The sequence below is a fragment of the Condylura cristata genome, unplaced genomic scaffold (genome assembly GCF_000260355.1).
Source record: "Condylura cristata isolate star-nosed mole 26May11 unplaced genomic scaffold, ConCri1.0 scaffold00001, whole genome shotgun sequence".
In the NCBI taxonomy this organism is placed as follows: domain Eukaryota; kingdom Metazoa; phylum Chordata; class Mammalia; order Eulipotyphla; family Talpidae; genus Condylura; species Condylura cristata.
In genome coordinates, this window is record NW_004567102.1 from 71,604,506 (window position 1) to 71,623,941 (window position 19,436).

Consider the following 19,436-nt stretch of genomic DNA (forward strand, 5'->3'; position numbering starts at 1 on the left):
TTGTTTCCTCCTAGATTTGTCTGACCCTTATTTATGGATCTATACCAGAAAGTACTTTAGACTTGTGGCAGGCTTTTGGGCCTTGCTTCGAGCCAACTCTGTTTGGCAGGACATTTACCCAGGAAGGGATGGGTAACTTTTGGTGCTTCATCATATTCATAAAGATATCACACTCATTGTATTAAAGTTAATTTCCATTAAAGGTTTGTATGTTTTGTCTAGATGCAGTGACTGGCAGAATCTATTTAGGGCAGACAGGTTTGGGGATCCTGGGGTGCCCCTCTCTCTTCCCTGTAACAGTTAACACTTCAGAGTGGGGGCTTGAAGTAGGAAGGCCAGTTCCAGTCATAATCGTACCAATTTCTGATTGCGCAGACTTTGAGCAAATGGTCCACGTTTATAAGCTTTGCTTTCTTCTACAGTACCGTGTTTCTGAGGTTTAAATGACAGGACATATTGCAAACAATTAGCCTAAAATCAAGCACATTGTAAAGACAACCTTACTTTACCTAAACTGGTGGGTGATGCTCAAGGCCGGGCTTCAGCGTGTGATGCCACCTCAGAGGGGCAGCCCAGCAGCCCAGCAGCGTAGGGTCCCGGGTTAACGGGAAAGCTGGGGATGAAGCTCCAGGGCTGTGGCTGCTGCCTTTTCTTGAAATCCCCGCAGGGGACGCGACTAGGGTGCTCCCCGAGGAGCTCATCACGTGCCATGCACAGCCTCAGTTTTTTAAACCAGCCCCGGAGTCCTGTGGTCCCAGGCCCGCCTAGGGTGCGTTTTAGGGTTTTCTTTCTTTATTATTTCCCTTCTTGTTCTCCACAGTTGATGATTTCTGCAGAAAACCGGCTAAGAAAAAGAACCTATTTCATTTCCAGTTCCCATCACCGCGATTTCCACAGGGATATGACGTTGTGCTCAGCTTCCGAAATGCCCAGGTGACTCACGCGGGGACACCCCGGGGCGGGGCGCAGGAGTTTCTCGCCGCGGACGGGGCGGGCCGGCCGTCGCCCCCCTGCCACCCCCCCGCGCCACGCCGCCTAGTGGCACAATGAGAGATGGTACGGCGTCGCGTCACGTGTCTGGAAAGTCCCACGGAAATCCCCCAGCACTCGCGGGCGGTTAAACAGAAAGGGAAGAAAGACGAACTGGCAGTGTGTTGCCTTTGCGCGGGTCAAGTGCAGCGAGCTCGGAGCCCGCGGGGGCGAGCGGCGCGAAAGGCCGCTGGGAGAACTGGCGGCTCCGGTGACGGCCGCGGCGGGCGAGATCCACACCCCCCGCGGACCCGGCCTGCGAGCGACCCCAGCGCCCCGGCGTCCATGGGGCGCTGCTTCGACCCGGCGCAGATCCCGACGCCAGTCTGCGGCGCACGTTTACCCTGACACGGGCTTGGGCTTTCAGAAGATCGTGAGGCCGAGACAGGTAACTGGCGTCCCCGTGGGGTCTGCTACGGACTCCTAGGGGCCAGAGTTGCAGGCGCGTAGTTGGCATCGATTCCCAGTCTGTTGGGCACTGGCTTTGCAGCCGTCCTGGAAGGGAGTTGGCTAGCCGTGTGCAGCCCTTGCAGGGAGTTGAGGTCGCCCCAGATGTCGAGGTGACAGCCTTGAATTTCTCCAGCCAGCTGCTCTTTACAGATAACGCCAAGAACTTAAACTGGCGTCGTTGGTGGGGAGTCGCCCCCGGATCCTTCTGGTCCTCTGGTAGTTGGTGCTTTGCTCCATCTCGAAATCAAGCGTGCATGCTTATGGCCACGTAAACCTTGCAGAACCCCTGTGGCTTCTTTCCAGTTTGTGCAGAACTAGTCCAACGAGGGTGGAGTGTCGCAAGGGCAATAAAGCCCCGCTTGGGGGTGGGGGGGGGGTTGTTCTGTCAGCTTTTTCAGGCACAGCTTGCAGACACTTGGCGTTCTGTGCAGGGATGGGTAGGCAGTTCAGGCTACCTCATTTTCAAGTGCAGCAATCGAAGAGAAGTATGCAAGTCGCTGACCTGCCTTTGGGGGCTCCAGTTTAAAGCGCTCTTCAGGCCCCTACTCCAGCCTGTACCCCACAGTCGACTGTCTTTGTCAGCCTGGGTCTTCCCACATCCTGCCACCTGGCCTCTCAGGAAAGCAGTGGTATTAAGCAAGGAAGGGGCTCCACTCTTTTTGAGACCGCTTTGTGCTCTGTTCTCCCTGCCTCTGATCCTTCCTTGCAAAGTCGGTCTGGTCAGGTGTCTCCAGGCTGGATTTTGGGAGAAGTCTTCTGGTCTCCATACTATTGAGCTTCCTGTTACTATTCCATTCTCATTATCGAAGATGCTTGTTTGATTTCTGCAACTCTTTCTACAAGTTTTAAATTATTGCCGAGGCATTTTCCCAAAACGTGGTAAGGGATTTGTTGATTTTAAAAAGTCGGCAAGGTGCAGGAATGTAAAAGACATGCCAAGGGTAATTTTGTATGACTTTGCTTCCAGAACATTAGAGTTATGCATCATAACATTTAATCTTAATTGTGGAGAAGTTGGAGTATTGGGGCCTGGAGCAGAGAGTCTTGATTTCTTTTGAGTCAGTTTTGCAGACTGTGAAATGAACTGACACCAGACTAATGAATATTGGCTTATGCATGTCTTACCATAAATGGTTTGTAGCTCTCACAGCTTGAGACCTGTTGAAACATCTTTAGAATCCATCAAGAATAATAGTTGCGGAAAGCAACAACAGGCAACACCTAGCTTTTAAAAAGATCTTTCTACTGCCTGTTTCCATCTGCAAGCTGGAGGTACTATAGCCACAGGTGTGGTTTATGGCAGTAGCAGGACGGGCTTTGGAATACCTGGGTTCTAAGCGAAGCTCAGCAGGTGGATGGCGTGGGACCTGGATAGAACCTGTACTTCTGTGGCCTTCAGTACAGATTAAAATGGTCATGTTTCCAGATGGGAATAAGGTCACTTTTGATTTTTACATCTAATATCAAGCACAGTGCTGGGCCCTCAATATGGTTAAACATTGCTTGTCTGGAGGATGGGGGGATGAATGAATGAATGAATAGCATTGTGAAAGGGACTTTTACCCTGCCACACAGAAGTGTGTGTGTGCACTTGTGCCTGTTCACTCCAAGTTCATGTTACTGTGGTTCTATTGTAATTTCACCTAATTCTATCTGCAGGGATGGATGACGTCAAAGGGGAGATTACTGTCTGATCCAAAGAATGACTTATCCTAGGCCTCACCTAGCAATCAGATTAAAAATTCCCATCCAAAACCACCATCAGAAAATTCCTCTCAAGCGATCTTGGGATCATCTAGCCTAGCTACCTCCTTTGAAAAGGTCACAAGAATTTAGACAACCTTAATCTATAGCTTTAGGATTGTCTTGCCCACACAGAAGCAGCTTCCCTAGAATCTAGGTTTTGCCCTCTCTCTTAGGCTTAACTTCTTTATCATCTGGAGGCTTTCTCTGGATAATAGTATGATGCAGGAGAGGGATAAACAATTGCTATAAACTTCCCAAGGAAAATCTTTGTGCTCTGGAACCATCTTTCTCTTGGAATTTAGGATGCATGGCTAGATATTCCCTCGTAGTGGTCAGTGGGTGAGAACACTCTCCACACTCCCTTCCTCCAGCACAGTGCAGAGACCTCACGCTGTGTCAGTTACCATCTGGTCGGGTTCCACCTGTTGAAGTGCACTGCAGGTGTTTATCTTTGCCTCACTTCTTTCTCATTTGCCCCAGCTAGAACTTCTTTCTTTGTCTGCTTCCCAGATATCATTTTCTTCCTCTAGTTGATTATACTTGAAGATTTCAAGGTAAATACACAGTGGGAAATGCATCTGAGTGTTGGTATCTGGAAGATGATAATACAATTTGATTGACAGTTGAGTTGGAACAGCTGAGTTCCAATGTCTGCTTCTGGAAATGAGAATCTAGTGTTCTTTTCTTTTTATTCTGCTTTTTATTCTGATGGTGTAAAGTTCATTGGCAAGTTTTCAAAAAAATTTAGTATGTGCTAAAAGCTTCATGCTGCAAAATAGACTTTTTTGTTGGTTATAAAACATTTGGCTCTAGCTTTTAGTAAATATTGTGATGACTTATCAGTAAACTCTCTAGAGATTTCTTTTTGGGCAAAAGAGGTTATATGCTCATCAGCAGCGTATGTGACAGCAAAAAATCACAGAGCTTTTCCCAGATATTTTCTGTCTTCCAGTTTAGGAAAGCTGTGCTTAAAAGAGACGAAACAAGACTTGGCCAGAGAGCAGGGGCTGCTTGTGGGTGGTCTTAGGGCAGTGCTTGGCTCCACGGTTACTTGGTGTCTGAAACTGGCATTCAGCTTTCCTGACATCCCGTGGCTGCCCAGAGTGGCAGCGGTCTGAGATGAGCACTTAGCAGGCATAGTACCTGTTGCTGACAGACAGCCTTGGCTCTCTGACAAACTTTACTGAAAACACGGGTTATTCCCCTCCTCCTCAGTACCCACTCGTCGCCTTCCTTCTCTTGTTTAGACTAATCTTTAAAAGTGATGTAACTTAAAACAGTCCAGTGTGAGTTAATCTTTGAGGCCAGCTAGTATCCTGGGAGTAGAGATGACTAAGATCTTTTGCCTACAGATTAGGGTAATGACAAGATCAAACGCTGGGCTTTCCTGCAGGCAGGTATATAGGAAGAGCATCAAAGGCAGACTAACGGAATGGGTCTTTTCCCTCCTCTTTAGGTGTTTTCTAGCACAATGGCTGAGCAACTCCTTCCCCAGGCTTTGTATCTGAGCAATATGCGGAAAGCTGTGAAGATAAGAGAGAGAACTCCAGAAGATATTTTTAAGCCTACCAATGGAATCATTCATCATTTTAAAACCATGCACCGATACACACTGGAAATGTTCAGAACTTGCCAGTTTTGTCCACAGTTTAGGGAGATCATCCACAAAGCTTTGATCGACAGAAACATCCAGGCCTCCCTGGAAAATCAGAAGAAGCTCAACTGGTGCCGGGAAGTCAGGAAGCTTGTGGCCCTGAAAACCAATGGTAAGATGCATCTGCTGAGAGCTGCTCCCTTCATTCCCTTTTAATAGCCGGAGCCCAAACTTAATCCCTTGAAGCCTAGACACCTTAGTAGAGGAACTCATGTGATCAAAACAAGCTTATTTCGAGAATTATTTTAATGAGTCTTTTTCGAGTCGTGCATAGTAGAGAGCTGTGTGCGCTGAGACTTAGCGACCTTACTTGTGAACAGCTTGCTCCCTGTGGCTCATTTATGTGTGTTGTTCTTGTAGCTGCTAGATCATATGTAAAATACCCTTCCCTAGTCAATAATGGAACTATTAAAAGGGCTTCCACAGTAGATAAATGAAAGGCTTTAATTTCCAAATAAAGCGCAGCATGAAGTACTATTACCAGGTGATGGCTTCTTGATTTGGTAGCGGTTTATGGGCTAACCAGTGAGTGGTCATTAAGGAGACAGGCTCCTGTTGTCTCCCTTCTAGGTTCTGTTACCTATGGTCGGATGGTGTGAACTAGGAAAATGTTTGAGGTTTTAAACAGAGTTTTTTATACCCCCTCCCCCCACTTCATTGTTTTAGGGATTCCTACTTGCACTCTGTGCCATCTGCTCAATAGCTCTTTACCACTAGTAGTTATTTCCTGTTCTAAGCTTAACTGTTTTGTTTTGAATTGTTTCCTCTGAGCAAGAGTATGTACAGCATCGAAACACTCAAACATACTATTTCATGCAGATACAAAATTGTCCTCTATAGACATAGTGAATTATGCATATATAGCTGACCAAGATCAATTCAGGGCTTCAAGGCATATCAGGTCAGTGACAGTCCGAAACTTTCCCAGCCAAAATAATACAGCCAAGTGCAAAAAATCTTTGTCGACAATGAGATGATAAGAACATTAAATTAATTAACCTAATTGGTATACATTAACCTTGGTCATCTTTGACTAAGGTAACCTGAAGTGATTGGGTGAGTAGGAGGACACGTTTTGTTTGTATTATTTTTATTCTAGGGTGCCTTGTGCATCACATCAAATCAACATCTTTTATTTTTGAAACTCAAATTCTTAGAAACACAAAAAGCTGGGGATAGCTGGTGTTTATATTGTTCTTGGCATTAAATCAAGTGATGCCTAGAAGTAGGTAATTATGTTAAGTTATCATCAAGGAGTTTATATTCCTGACAGTTTGTGGTTTTTAACTCTCTCCCATTTTGTTACCAAAAAAAAATGAGAAGTCAGGGAGAGTTACAAGTAGAATTTTGTAGTTGCCTGGAAGAGTTTGCCACTTTGGAAATGCGGTAGCTTGAAGAAAGCTTTATTTATTATTATTATTATTATTGTTATTACAGAAATGAATATTAGATGAAATGTTATGTTTAACTAGCTCAATTCCTTAAGAAAAAAAAAGAAATATAAGTGGCAATTACTTGCTCTGCAAAGATATGTCATTTAAATTGTCAAGGAGTCATGCTATAAACAAAACTTGAGAGGCAAGTGCATTGGTAACATTCTCTGGGAAACAGGGATTTTTTAGGCTCAGAATTTTTTTTACTTCCCCACTGTCAAGAAAATTCCATAAAAATCTGGAAAAGGAAGACATGCTATTTAGTGGAGGGGAAAAACATTTCCTCTTTGATATTTATGAGCATTTTTTTTTTCTTGAACCTTCCCCAATAGGAGGGTTCTACAGTCAGTGGTCTGTTTGGGGAGGGGGTGATTCACAAGTTTGCATTTGAGGATATGAGACTGCTGTGAATGAGGAAGGGAGTAGGTGGCATAAAATTGAAACTTCATGTGAAAAATTCCAGCGTCTATTGGCTGCAGCGATTTCACTTGTATAATGAGTAGCCCTATTCCAGCTCACCCTGGCCACACCCACTTGGAAAGTCCAGGGTGCACTTCGCAGTTTAAATGTCTACACACCAGAACAAAAAGTACAATACTGTTGCTCAATTGCTAGTCAAATAACTTAGCACTGGGGAATTCCAGATGTTACTTAGGGAATTTTGTACTGGTGCATCTCAATAAAGAACTGAAAGTAAGCGCAAGAAGAAGAAAAAAAAGCCTTATCTTTGCTCTAGATTTTGCAAAGGGGAAATTTCAACAGAATGTAATCATTGCCACATTTCTGCCAAGACACCAGGCTGGAGTGATCTTTTTTGTTCATTTGTTTGAGTACTTAATTAGCTTGTTTATCTACATGTATAAATTGATGGGGCACTAGCTTTGGAAATATTTTGGAAGGTTTTCTTTGTTTTGTTTTTATTTGTGCAGTTTGACTAAAGCTACAATTGTAGAACATTTCAAAAGGCTTTATTACCCTGCTGACAGAGTGGTGTGAGATTGCTGGATTCACAGCCCAGGAGGCTAACCAGCAGACCAAAAATTGAACCTTTCCTGAGAAGAACAATTGTCTTCTTGGCAAAGGAAATGAAGGGATTAACTTTTCTTATGTTAAACTTCCCCTTCCCAAAATTTATTGTTTAGAGGATGGAAAAAAATGCAGTCTCTTGAAGGGTGACTTTAACCTGTGGAAATAATACATTAATGAACTAAAAATTAATTCTTGTATGCAGAATTCTTAAAATGCTCTGAATTCTGAACTGTTGCCAAACTTAGATGTCCAAGGTCCCTTGAGTCTTAAAAGGGACTCTAATTGCTATCAAGCAGGTTGACATAAAGCATTTCTGGGGGGTGTTGGTGGGTGGGCGGGTGGTAGGTAATCGGGTGATCTCAATCCCACTTCACAAACCAGGAGAGGAAACTCCCAGGCCCCAAAGGCTACAGTGGAATGGTCAGGTCATTTGCACTGAGTCATACCGACCATCCCTGTCTAGTACACAGAGCCTCACTGGCTTCCTGGTGGGTGCCTGTTGCCTCGCCTGCCTGCTGCCTTTAGATTCAGCAAGCAGTGGCGCCAGCTTCTGGGCGAGAACATCGAGGAACGTTAGACAGGGCTGAATTTCAGAGGTCATAATCCAGTGTCCTCACTTCACAAAGGAAAATTACTCAGAGAGGTTGAGACTTTGCCCCAAGGTTACCTAGACTTAGTTACCAGAGGCAGGGTGGAGCCACAGTGCCCTGTTTATTCTCTGAGCCCTGTTGATCTTATTTATTAAAAATAAGATGGAAATGGATTATTTATTATTATTATTATTGTTGTTGTTGTTGTTGTTATATGCCCTTAAAGCTGTCTTCACCTTGGGAAATGTTATTCTTGGCTCTTGGACTAAGACATTAACCGTTAGCATTTTTTGCATGCCTTATTGGGTCCCCTAAATAGCAGTAGGACTGGTGTACTCTGTGAAAACCTTTGCTTGATCACTTAGCTGTGATTCACTTAAATTTGCTTCCCTCTGCCCTCAGGAGATGGAAACTGCCTCATGCATGCAGCTTCTCAGTACATGTGGGGTGTTCAGGACACAGACCTGGTCCTGAGGAAGGCACTTTTCAGCACTCTCAAGGAGACAGACACGCGCAATTTCAAATTCCGCTGGCAACTGGAGTCTCTCAAGTCTCAGGAATTCGTAGAAACGGGGCTTTGCTATGATACCCGGGTATGTATTGTTTCCCCATTAAGCCCCTATTGACAGCTCCACCATGAGGAAAGGGTGCTGGAGGATGACTGCTGCTTCTACGGAGCATCTCATGTGTTAGATCACGTGAACTTGGCTAAGCACAGCTAGTCAACAGAAACACCAGAAACCTGTGGGGTGAAGCCAAGGCTTTTGTCTGCTGGGAAGCTTCAGGGTAGTAGGTCCCAGCTGGGGAGCTCTTTGTTTTAGCAGAAGAGCTCTGACGAGGGCCTTTCCTGTGGTGTTTGGCTGTTTTTCAGTTCACTTGTTCATCATGTGCACTACTGGGCCAGCCAGTCAGTCTCAGTCATGAGCCACCCCAGAGATCTGTCACACATTTGGAATTTTTGTGTGCATTTGGAAGCGGGGCATCGATATCATGCCTCATCAGGGATTTTTCTGAAAGCAGGTGCTGTCCCCACCCTCCCCCACTTTTAACTTTGCCTTGTGGTGGAAAAAAGTAAAGGAAGAAAACCCAGATGGGGAAAACAGGGTGATCATTTGAATGATGATTTCAAGAAAGGGGGGAAATAAGCTGAGTTATAGAAATGAATAATTAGAGCAAAGTCAGAATGCATTCAATGTCCTTTTTCCGCTTCTCTTCTCCTTAGAATTGGACTGATGAATGGGAAAACCTTATCAAGATGGCATCCACGGAGACCCCTGTAGCCCGAACTGGACTTCAGTATAATTCCCTGGAAGAAATACATATATTTGTCCTTTGCAACATCCTCAGAAGGCCAATTATTGTCATTTCAGGTGAGATATTTGTATTTAAAGGCCTTTCAAAGTTAATGTTAAACTTGTAGGAAAAACCCATGTTGCTAAAGTTGCAGGCATTGTAACTAAATGGAATTTGATCCAAGTCACCTGAGGATCTTATTTATTATTTCTCTTGCCTTCAACAGACAAAATGCTGAGAAGTTTGGAATCGGGTTCAAATTTCGCTCCATTGAAGGTGGGCGGGATTTACCTGCCTCTCCACTGGCCTGCTCAGGTGTGCTACAGATACCCCATCGTCCTCGGCTACGACAGTCAACACTTTGTGCCCCTGGTGACCCTGAAGGACAGCGGCCCTGGTGAGAAAACTGAAAACCAATTCACAGCTGTGCCTTTTGTTAACTGCTTGTCTACCCGGCTCACACTAAGCATCACAGTCTGCTCTTTTGCTTCTTATTAAAATAGTCTGACATAAGTATATTCTTTTCGCTTACATATATAGTATCCTGTCATTTACTAGTAATAGATAGCAACCCTCCTATCTTTTATGGCTTGGAAAGTGCTTTCAGCCCACTGGTTGTGAGTAGGAGGAGAAATGTGTGTGTGTGTGTGTGTACAGATAATATATACATGTATTATATAGATCATACTCTTCGCATTATATATGACAAATGAAGACACATCAAGCCCTTAATACAATACCTGTCACAGAGCAGGTAAATGTCAGATTAGCTCATATTGTAATAGTTCAATGTGCAGGAGGCTTGGTGCTGATTGTTTAGTATGTTATTTCATTCTTATGGGCACCATAATCGTGAGCAGCCTTATTTTACATATGAGCAGTGGAAGCACAGAGAAGGTATAACTTGCCAGAGCATCCAGAGCTTGTTATCAGCAGTCAGTGTTCATCCTCATTTTGGTTTGATTCTGAACTGTGTGGATGTAATTACAAGAGCTGCTGCCTCTGGCTGCTCTGAATAGTCTCAGGGCTCGCTGGAAATGGTGTTCCAGCTCTGTGCAGCTCTCACCCCATTGGATCTTGGCTATGGCTAAACAAGACACCTCCATTCTTTAATTGTATTCTTTCCGTGTTTTCAAAAGTTAATCATTATATATATGGCCTTACACATTATTTTTTATTAGAAGAATATTTTGCTTACTTATTTGTTATTTTTTTCCCTCAGAAATCCGAGCTGTTCCACTCGTTAACAGAGACCGAGGGCGATTTGAAGACTTAAAAGTTCACTTTCTGACAGATCCTGAGAATGAGCTGAAGGACAAACTCTTAAAGGAGTATTTGATGGTGATAGAAATCCCCGTCCAAGGCTGGGAACACGGCACCACTCATCTGATCAATGCTGCAAAGTAAGCAGTTTATTTTTAGCTCTATCCTTTGCCATCTTTCACTGTTTTGACTTCAGCCACATGAGCTATTGCCACAGCAGAGCTATCAAGAAGCCAGTTCCCTCTGATCTGAACCGGTTTCGGAGGCTCTTTCACACGTTTGAGAGGCTTTTCTTTAACCAGCACTGACTCCGCCTGTGAGTGGCAGCAAGCGTTTCATCTGGGAGGAATTTCCTGCACATCCATGTGCTGAGAGTCAGCATGATAGCTTTCAGAAAGTATGGTCACAACTAGGAGAGTCTGTTTCTATGGTTTTTGTTTTTTTAATTGCCCTGGTCCTAGACCAGATTCTTGGACATAAGCCTTTTTCCTGGCTTCTTGGTAAAGATGGACATGCCAGACACAGGTTGATTGGAGAAGGTGTTTGTGTGGCAGTCACAGAGTGTGGCCACCTGGAAAGGGAAGGAGAGACTCAGCACAGTTCACACAAATGTCTCAATTTTAGACACTGGCTTTATGTTAAAGAGATGGCTGTTTCTTACAACTTGGCATGCACCAGAAAGGTACAAGAGAATCCGTTTCTCAAAGTGGAGAGCAATAAATTACACAGCATTCAAAGTAAATAGCACCTTTGAGTGCCTCTGACTCGTAGTCACCACAGGTGGTAGTTATTGATCCCAGAGACCAGGCACAAATTGGAAATTAAAAACAGCAAAATGCAGAACACAACGTTCCAACATAGTTTATACCACAAAGTACTCTAGCCCCAGTGAACACCCTGAGCACTCTTTAACTAGAAATTGGATCTCTGAGAAATTAGAAGAGTAGTCTTTTCTTTAGAATTTTCTAGAATCGGGAGGAAGATCAAGGTGGATTCAGTGAGACTGGGATATCCGAAATCCTAAGTTTTCTTAGCAGATGAACTTACATTATTTTCATCTAAAACATGTAAGCAAATGTATTGACCTATGTTATATATGCTGCAAACTCTATATCCTAGGCCTGACCTCAGTGATTGGTTCTAAAGTGATTGCATGATCCGCATTCTAAAATTTGTCTGGTGATCTGAAACCATGGGGGTGGGTGGCTGTGTCTGTAGTCTCATGTTTTTCCTTTTGCTCTTTAGGTTGGATGAAGCTAACTTACCGAAAGAAATAAACCTGGTAGATGACTACTTTGAACTTGTCCAGCACGAGTACAAGAAGTGGCAGGAAAACAACGAACAGGGGCGGAGAGAGACGCACGCTCCCAACCCTTTGGAACCCTCCGTTCCCCAGCTTTCCCTCATGGACGTAAAATGTGAGACGCCCAACTGCCCTTTCTTCATGTCAGTGAACACCCAGCCTTTGTGTCACGAGTGCTCAGAGAGAAGGAAAAAGACCCCAAACAAACCCACAAAGGCGAACGCCAAGACGGCCCCGGAGGTGCTGCCTGGCTTGGCACTGGGGGCTGCTCGGGGGGAGGCCTACGAGCCCGTGGCCTGGAGCCCCAAGGAGCCCACTGGGGGGCCTCATTCGGCCCCACCAACTGCCCCCAGCCTTTTCCTGTTCAGCGAGACCACAGCCATGAAGTGCAGGAGCCCCGGCTGTCCCTTCACGCTGAACGTGCAGCACAATGGATTCTGTGAGCGCTGCCACAACAGCCGGCAGCTCAACCCCAGTAAGTGCCAAGCCTGCCTCCAGGACGCCACCAGGACGTTTAATGGGATCTGCAGTACTTGTTTCAAAAGGACTCAGGCCGAGCCCTCCTCCACCCTCAGCTCCAGCAACCCTCCCTCCTGCCACCAGCGGTCCAAGTCGGACCCCTCCCAGCTCATCCAGAGCCCTGCCCCACATTCTCACCACAGAACTGGCAACGAGGCCTCCTCTGGCTGCCTCGCTCAGTCCGCACGGACTCCGGGGGACCCGGCAGGGACGAGCAAGTGCAGAAAAGCCGGCTGCATGTATTTTGGGACTCCAGAAAACAAGGGCTTCTGCACACTGTGTTTCATCGAATACAGAGAAAATAAACGTGAGTGAACACTTGATTTCCTAACCTCTGTTTCAAAATTCCCCTGTAAAGAGGGGTTTTTTTCTCCCTAAATTTCAGGAAAGGAGCCCCTCTGGGCAGTCTGTAGGATGTGATGTGATTTGATTTGCACAGAGGTGTGGTGACTGTGTCTGTGCCAGACACACGTGGCAGCAAAGAGCACAAAATAGCACATCCCAACACCCATGTAGACTGAATTCATGGGAGTTCTTCCCCAGAAAGTCTGGCATTAATCCCGGTGAGTTTGTAGTAGGCTTCTGTGACTCAAAGTCTGGAGACCTGTAGCTGGAGAAAGGGATGTCTTTCTGGCCAGTGCAGGAAAACATTTAAGTTCCGGAAATCTCTAATGCACAAGGACAGGCACTTTGTGCCTGTTCTGTTACTGTGATGGTCCAGCATGGTATTTGCCAGGGAGAGAGATTTGTGCCAGAGATGTCTCAGTAATAGTCTTCCTGTTTTATACTTTGCTGGGTTTATGACCAACCCGTCATATATGTGAAGAGTGAAGACCGGCCTAATCCGTGGCTGGAGTCTGGTTTTCTCCTCTGACCCACCGCCTGCAGCTCCTTGGGGGCCCTCCGTTGAGACTGACTCACATCTGCTCTCTTCTAGGCTTTGTGAGTGCCTCCGGGACAGCCGGTTCCACAGCCCCCAGGTTCCCGAGCTTCATCCCCTGCCTGGGGAGGGAGTGTGGCACCCTGGGAAGCACCGTGTTTGAAGGATACTGTCAGAAATGTTTCATTGAGGTTCAGAATCAGAGACTTCACGAAGCAAAAAGGCCTGAAGACCAACTGGTGAGGCATTTTGAGGAATATCCCCCCTCCTGTGGGCAGCTCTGTGCTGGAGCAGTTTCTAATAGTGACCAGCAGACTTTCCTCCCTGCCCAGTTCTGGGGAAGAACCTGTGGAAGTCACTGTAGTCTCCAGGGGTGATAGTTAATAGCTTCTATTGCTTTTCACAGCCTGGGGATACTCGGGAATTAGTTTCAAAAGGCAAATGAAATCAGCCAGAGAGTAAAACCTTTTAACTATCAGAGACTTCTTGGATGTGTGGTACAAGCAGACACAACTAAGTGGCCAACCTATTTTCTTAAATAGTCCTGTATCACGAGAAGGAGAAGGCAGAGCATCTCAGGTGCCTCCACTTGATGACATGTAAAGAACAGCAAACTTTGGCTCATAGTTGCCTCTCTCACAGTAACAGAATGGTGGGGCGCCTGTTTCATCAGTAACACAACAGAGGCAAGCTGGGCCAGCGTTTGCAGGGCTGTGGTAGGGTGGGTGATTCCACTGGGCCTCCCCCAGGCCTTGGCTGCTTTTACTGGGTTTGGGAGAAAGTCCTTGCTGAGCCCGTGTTCCTAGCAGGCCCCTGGAACTCCCCTGCCCTTGGTCAGGCAGGTATTCTTCACCCACCCAGCTGCTTGTAGACTTCATGCTATCAGATGAGATGACACTGTGCTCTGACAATCATCACTAATCCCTCTTCCTTTTTCCACTTAGCGATCCAGCCAGCGCAGAGAAATGCCTCGGACCACACAGAATACCCCTAGGCCCAAGTGTGCCCGGGCCTCCTGCAAGAACATCCTGGCTTGCCGCAACGAGGAACTCTGCATGGAGTGCCAGCATCTCGGCCAGCGGGTGGGCCCAGGGAGCCACCGGGGTGAGCCGGTCCCTGCTGAAGAGCCTCCCAAACAGCGGTGCCGGGCCCCTGCCTGCGACCACTTCGGCAACGCCAAGTGTAACGGCTACTGCAACGAGTGCTTTCAGTTCAAGCAGATGTACGGCTAACGGGTGGGCCAGCCCTTAGTGAAGGGGGCCTGGAGGCGTTAGCCTACGTGGTGCTATACTCGAACACGCTGTCTGATGCCACCGTGGGGCTGGAGGGTGTCTTTGAGCAGGGGAGGAAAGGATGAGCTCTTCAGCACGACCCTGAATGTGGTGACCTGGGAAGAGTCCCGAGTGGCCTGAGAGCAAAGCTTGAGACTGGCAGTGGATGGTGTCAGCCGATAGCCAGTGCTCCCTCCTCTCCCAGCAAGCAGGAGGCTGGGAACTTCACGGACAGTGTGCCCGCCATGACTGCCTCACCATCCTTTGAGTAGAGGGGGAAGACACGCCTGTCAGGTGGGCTGGGAAACCCAGAACCCTTCCACCTGCCATCCTCCGTGTTTCTCAGAGGTGATGCTGCATCCTCGGTCTGCTGCCAGAAGCTTGGAAGCTCAGGGAAAATGGACCTCTTCAGAGTGTCAAAAGTTAGTGGTTTTCCCCAACCTGCCTGATTCCTTTCCCACGGACATGGCAGAAACAGAACCATCCACTCACTGTGATTCTGAGGCTGCTGAGACCTCATAAAGGAAACAAGCTGCTCTTCACAATATGCACCTTTTAAAAATCAAGATATTTTAATGGGAAGACGTGTGACTCTTGGTTATCACTGTCTTCACTTCTAAAGAGGTTAGCTTGGACTGAGGTGCGCATAAATATGTGTACATATAATCCTATACCCCTTATGTATGAGGGAATTTTTTTATGATGTTGAAACGCTGCCCTAGAGGTTCCAGGAGAAGAACAATAATAATAATGACCTATTTTCTGGTTGTTGTTGGGCAACGCCTTTATACATAGCTTTTATGAACTCAGCCAATTGCCTTGTTAAAAAGAGCATTCTGTTGTGTCATGTGAACTTTATTTATTGTATTACAAACCTAAATGTTATATATTTAAATGAAGATGTTTCTCCTGCTCTGAGGAAAACATTGTAGCATCTTCTTGGGACAACATAATTACTTTGGATGATGTTATGGAACCAAGGGAGTCCCTACCAGTAGGAGAACCTGCCTCTCGGTGGCCTTTGCTTGCCTTCCTTAGGCAAGAAGAAATTTCATCACTAGTAGAGTTATTAATATCTCATGCATCTTCTCAATGAAACTTTGGCCAGGGCCACTTGTGGCCATTAATAAAAACTGTTCTCTGCGATATTTAAACTCCTCTGAGTATCCTACCTCCTTAGAGATAAACTGGGAAGGAGCAGGGGTGAGATGGGAGGTCACAGAGAAAGATGTAGCTTTTGTCACAGTTTTACTTGCTGTCTTGCTGCACTGATGTGGTGTCCTGGGGTGCTGGGGAGTGCACAGTGTTCACGGCATGTGGCACTGGGATGCACAAAACCCTGTCACCAGAAGTGTGAGAAAATTCATTCCTGTCCTTGGCCTGTAGTTTCTCTCTATGCTTTGTGTGACGGTCATTTTTTTTCCTGGGGGGGTTGAGGTGGGGATGGCCCGGGAATAAAGGAGGGGAGGAGAGACCCAGAGGGAAAGGCTGCCATTTTTGGTCTGGACTCAGGACCTGAAGGTATTTGCCATCTGTAAGTCCATCAGCTTTACCGTATTATAAGTCAACATGTTCCTACTCATGGTGACTTGAGTCCTTTTTCCGGTCATCCATCTTTATGATTCCTCTCTAAAAACTTCAAATAAACTTCAGTGTTTTCATCTAGTTTTCTTAAAGTTTGTATCTTACTATTTTGTGTTTATAAATATTTTTATTCTTAATGTGAAAACGTTGAATTATTTATACTTTAGAGTGTTTGAAATTTGCACATTTAGTTGTTCCTTATAGAATACTGTTTACCTTCTGTTGAAATTCTTCAAGTTTTCCTAAAATAAGTGTAACTTCACAAAAGTCAATATTAAATAAATTATTTAAGAATACATTTTAATGATTTCTATTTACAAAGAGTGAATGGGGAAAAAAATCTAAATATTAAGACCACATTTCTCAAACAGCCATATTTGGTTGTCGACCTGACAGTTGACACACCTCCCATCCAGGGGTAGTGAGAGGACATTGTGAAAATAACAGCATGAAAGCTGAGTGTCTGAAGGGTGAGGGAACCAAGCCCCCGGTGGCAGTGGGGATGGCCTGCCTGTTCCAGTGAGATGCTAATACTTTGCTATTTTACTCCCCCTGAGTAAAAGCAAGACAAGGAAAAATGAGGGGAGGGGTGATAGTGGGAGGAAGGAGTCAGCTCCCTAAAGAGGGAGCTGTGATGGCCACAGGATTGGGCACCCATGTCCTGGAAATTCTCCCCCTCTCTTTCCCCTCCCCCTCTCTTTCCCTTCTCCCCCTTCTCCCCATCACCTCCCTCCTCACCTGCTACCACACAGATGTACCCAGAGGATTGATGCCAGACAACTGTGCAGCCCCCAGAATCTTTTTTTTCCAAGCTACAGCAGATTTTGCTCATCAGCCAGATTTTAGAACTCTTGATTTTTAAATATATAATTTTTTTATTATAGAAAAATTTAACAAGAAAGTAGAAAACAGTGCAATCGCCCCCATCTGGCCATTATACAATTTCAGCAATTATCAACATTTTTGCCAAATTTGTTCCAAATTTCTTCCTACATGGAAGCAAATCCCAGCTGCTGTGTAATCACACCACAACTACCTCATTGTGCATCTCTGGTAAGAATGTGTACTTTTTATGTAACCACCGTATTACTGCCAGCTAAATTACTTTTTTTTTTTAAAGATTTATTTATTTGTGCATACAGAATTGGGGTACAGGCCAGAGGCTCAGGGGCAGCGAGAGGCTTCACCAGAGACAGAGTGGGGAACAGAACAGGCAAATCAAGGAAGTACACCGCTGAACGGAGCAGCGGGCGGTTCAGGAGAGGTCCGCCACACCATGTGGATCTCCTCCGGGGCAGGCGGGAATCGAACTCACGCGGAAGCGGCCTTAGATTCTCAGTGCTGTGCTTTAACCCGCTGCGCCACCAGGGAGGGCCCAGCTAAATTACTTTTAATATCCAATCCTAATTATTCTGATTTCTCAGATCATCAACTATCCACACAGAGTCCTATTGTTCTTGATTGATAGGGTTGTGTGTGTGTGTGTGTGTGTGTGTGTGTGTGTGTGTGATACTGATTTGTTAGGTTATCCTGTAGATTTTGCTTGGTTTCCTCCCACTATCATTTAACTTATTTTCCTATGCATTACTTAAAAGAATCTGGTTCAAATAGGCAAGACTCTTCACAGGTGGTACAGGAACAATATAAATGTTTGCCCAGTGGAATCTCAAAGTGATTTTTTTTTCTATTCTTCCTGGCATCTCTCACCCAGCATTAAATATTCTAATTGACCAGCATGATGAACACAAGCATTTGACCATAAGTCATCAAGATTCCTAAAGGAGGAAGTGACTTCAATTAGTAAATTACTCCTGACTCAGTAGACTGGCACACAGACAAGGAAATAGGGTTGGTTTGGAGGACGATGAGGACTTAAATAGCCAGACTGATGGGGTGTCAAGGATAAACACCTGGGTCCTGTGGCCCCCATAAAGTACATGCCGGATTTCTGTTAGGGAATGAACATTGTTTTTTACTGAAGTGTTTTTATTTGGCATCTCACAGAAATAAATGGTTTTCCAAAAAGATATGAGACTGCTGAAAAATAAGACTTTGAGAGAACTTTGCTTTAGCTTCCCTCGCAATGCTGCAGGACATCACTTTCTTTCTTTTTTTTTTTTAAAAATTTATTTTTCGTTCAAAACTGGGGTACAGGCCAGAGATGCAGAGGGTGAGAGGATTCACCAGAGACAGAGCGGGGAGAAGAACAGGCAGATCGACGAAATACACTGCTGAGGGGAGCAGCGGGCGGGTCAGGAGAGGTCTGCCACGCCATGTGGTCGCCTCCAGGGCAGGCGGGAATCGAACTCATGCGGAAGTGGCTTAAGCTTCTCAGTGCTGTGCTTTAACCCGCTGCGCCACCAGGGAGGGCCCAGGACATCACTTTCATACCGAAAGAGGTAAATGCTCATCACATCCAAATTTGCCCTCTTCCCTCCCTGTACAGAGAAGGGATTATTCTCCTCCAAGCACCTCTGGATTTTCCCGTCTCCCTGTATCCAGACTCCATGAGTGTGCCTTCAAAAAGTCTCTCGAAGCCATTCTTTTCCCTCTCTCCAGCTGGTGCAGCCCACACCTGCCTTCTTTTGCCTCGAGTCTTCTCTGACTCGCGCACTCTCTTGTGTTTTCTAGTGATCAAAGATCTTAACTAAGTCTGTACTTCCCCCACTAAAGCTCACTGATGACTTTCTATTGCTCCCAACACTGGATGCACGGAACCAATGAGATACGAGAAGCCAACAGGAGGGCCCTCCCTGTTGGTGTAACAGGTAAAGGGCAGCACTGCAAGCTAGCCACACCGCTTCAGTACAAGGTGGATCCTCAGCCCCAGAGGTGACCCACATGGCGCAGCAGACCTCTGCTGACCTGCCCCCTGCTCCCCTCAGCAGTGCACTTCATTGATCTGCCTGTTCTGCTCCCCACTCTGTCTCTGGTGAATCCTCTCACCACCCCTGCACCTCTGGCCTGTATCCCAGTTCTGTATGCATAAATAAATAAATCTTTTTTAAAACAGAAGAAAACAGGAAGCTTCTGAGTTCCTTTTGCTAGTATTTGATAAATGTGTCAACACCTGTTAACCCCCTTTGTCAGCATGAGGGGGTCACGCTGAGTTGTTCAAATCAGAGAAGTGATGGTGGAATCCTTCACTCATTTACTTCCTGCATATTGAGACTAATTACTTTTTACTTACCCCTTGTTGTGTGTTTTTATTCCCCAAACCAATGTATCCACCCAACCTTTAAACTTAACTGTACACTTAGACTTGGAAACCAGATTTTCAAATCTGTTTAAAATTTGAGAACTTGAAGGATTTTGAACTCACCTTCCCCAACTGTTAGAATAAAAAGAGACTGGAATCTATTAGCTGAGTTTAAACAAAAATCTTTGTATAC

The 19,436-nt window shown here is 45.6% G+C and overlaps 1 protein-coding gene across 1 annotated transcript; it reads left to right on the plus strand.

Moving 5' to 3' along the window:
- Nucleotides 1-1,349: 1,349 nt before the first annotated feature.
- On the plus strand, nucleotides 1,350-16,107 carry TNFAIP3 (tumor necrosis factor, alpha-induced protein 3). The gene is made up of 9 exons (XM_004673889.2): nucleotides 1,350-1,417; nucleotides 4,682-4,991; nucleotides 8,334-8,524; nucleotides 9,154-9,301; nucleotides 9,451-9,621; nucleotides 10,447-10,627; nucleotides 11,733-12,616; nucleotides 13,247-13,428; nucleotides 14,134-16,107. Exons 2-9 carry the CDS (start codon nucleotides 4,697-4,699, stop codon nucleotides 14,419-14,421), a joined length of 2,340 nt encoding a protein of 779 aa, XP_004673946.2. The 5' UTR covers nucleotides 1,350-1,417; nucleotides 4,682-4,696; the 3' UTR covers nucleotides 14,422-16,107.
- The last annotated feature ends 3,329 nt before the right edge of the window (nucleotides 16,108-19,436 follow it).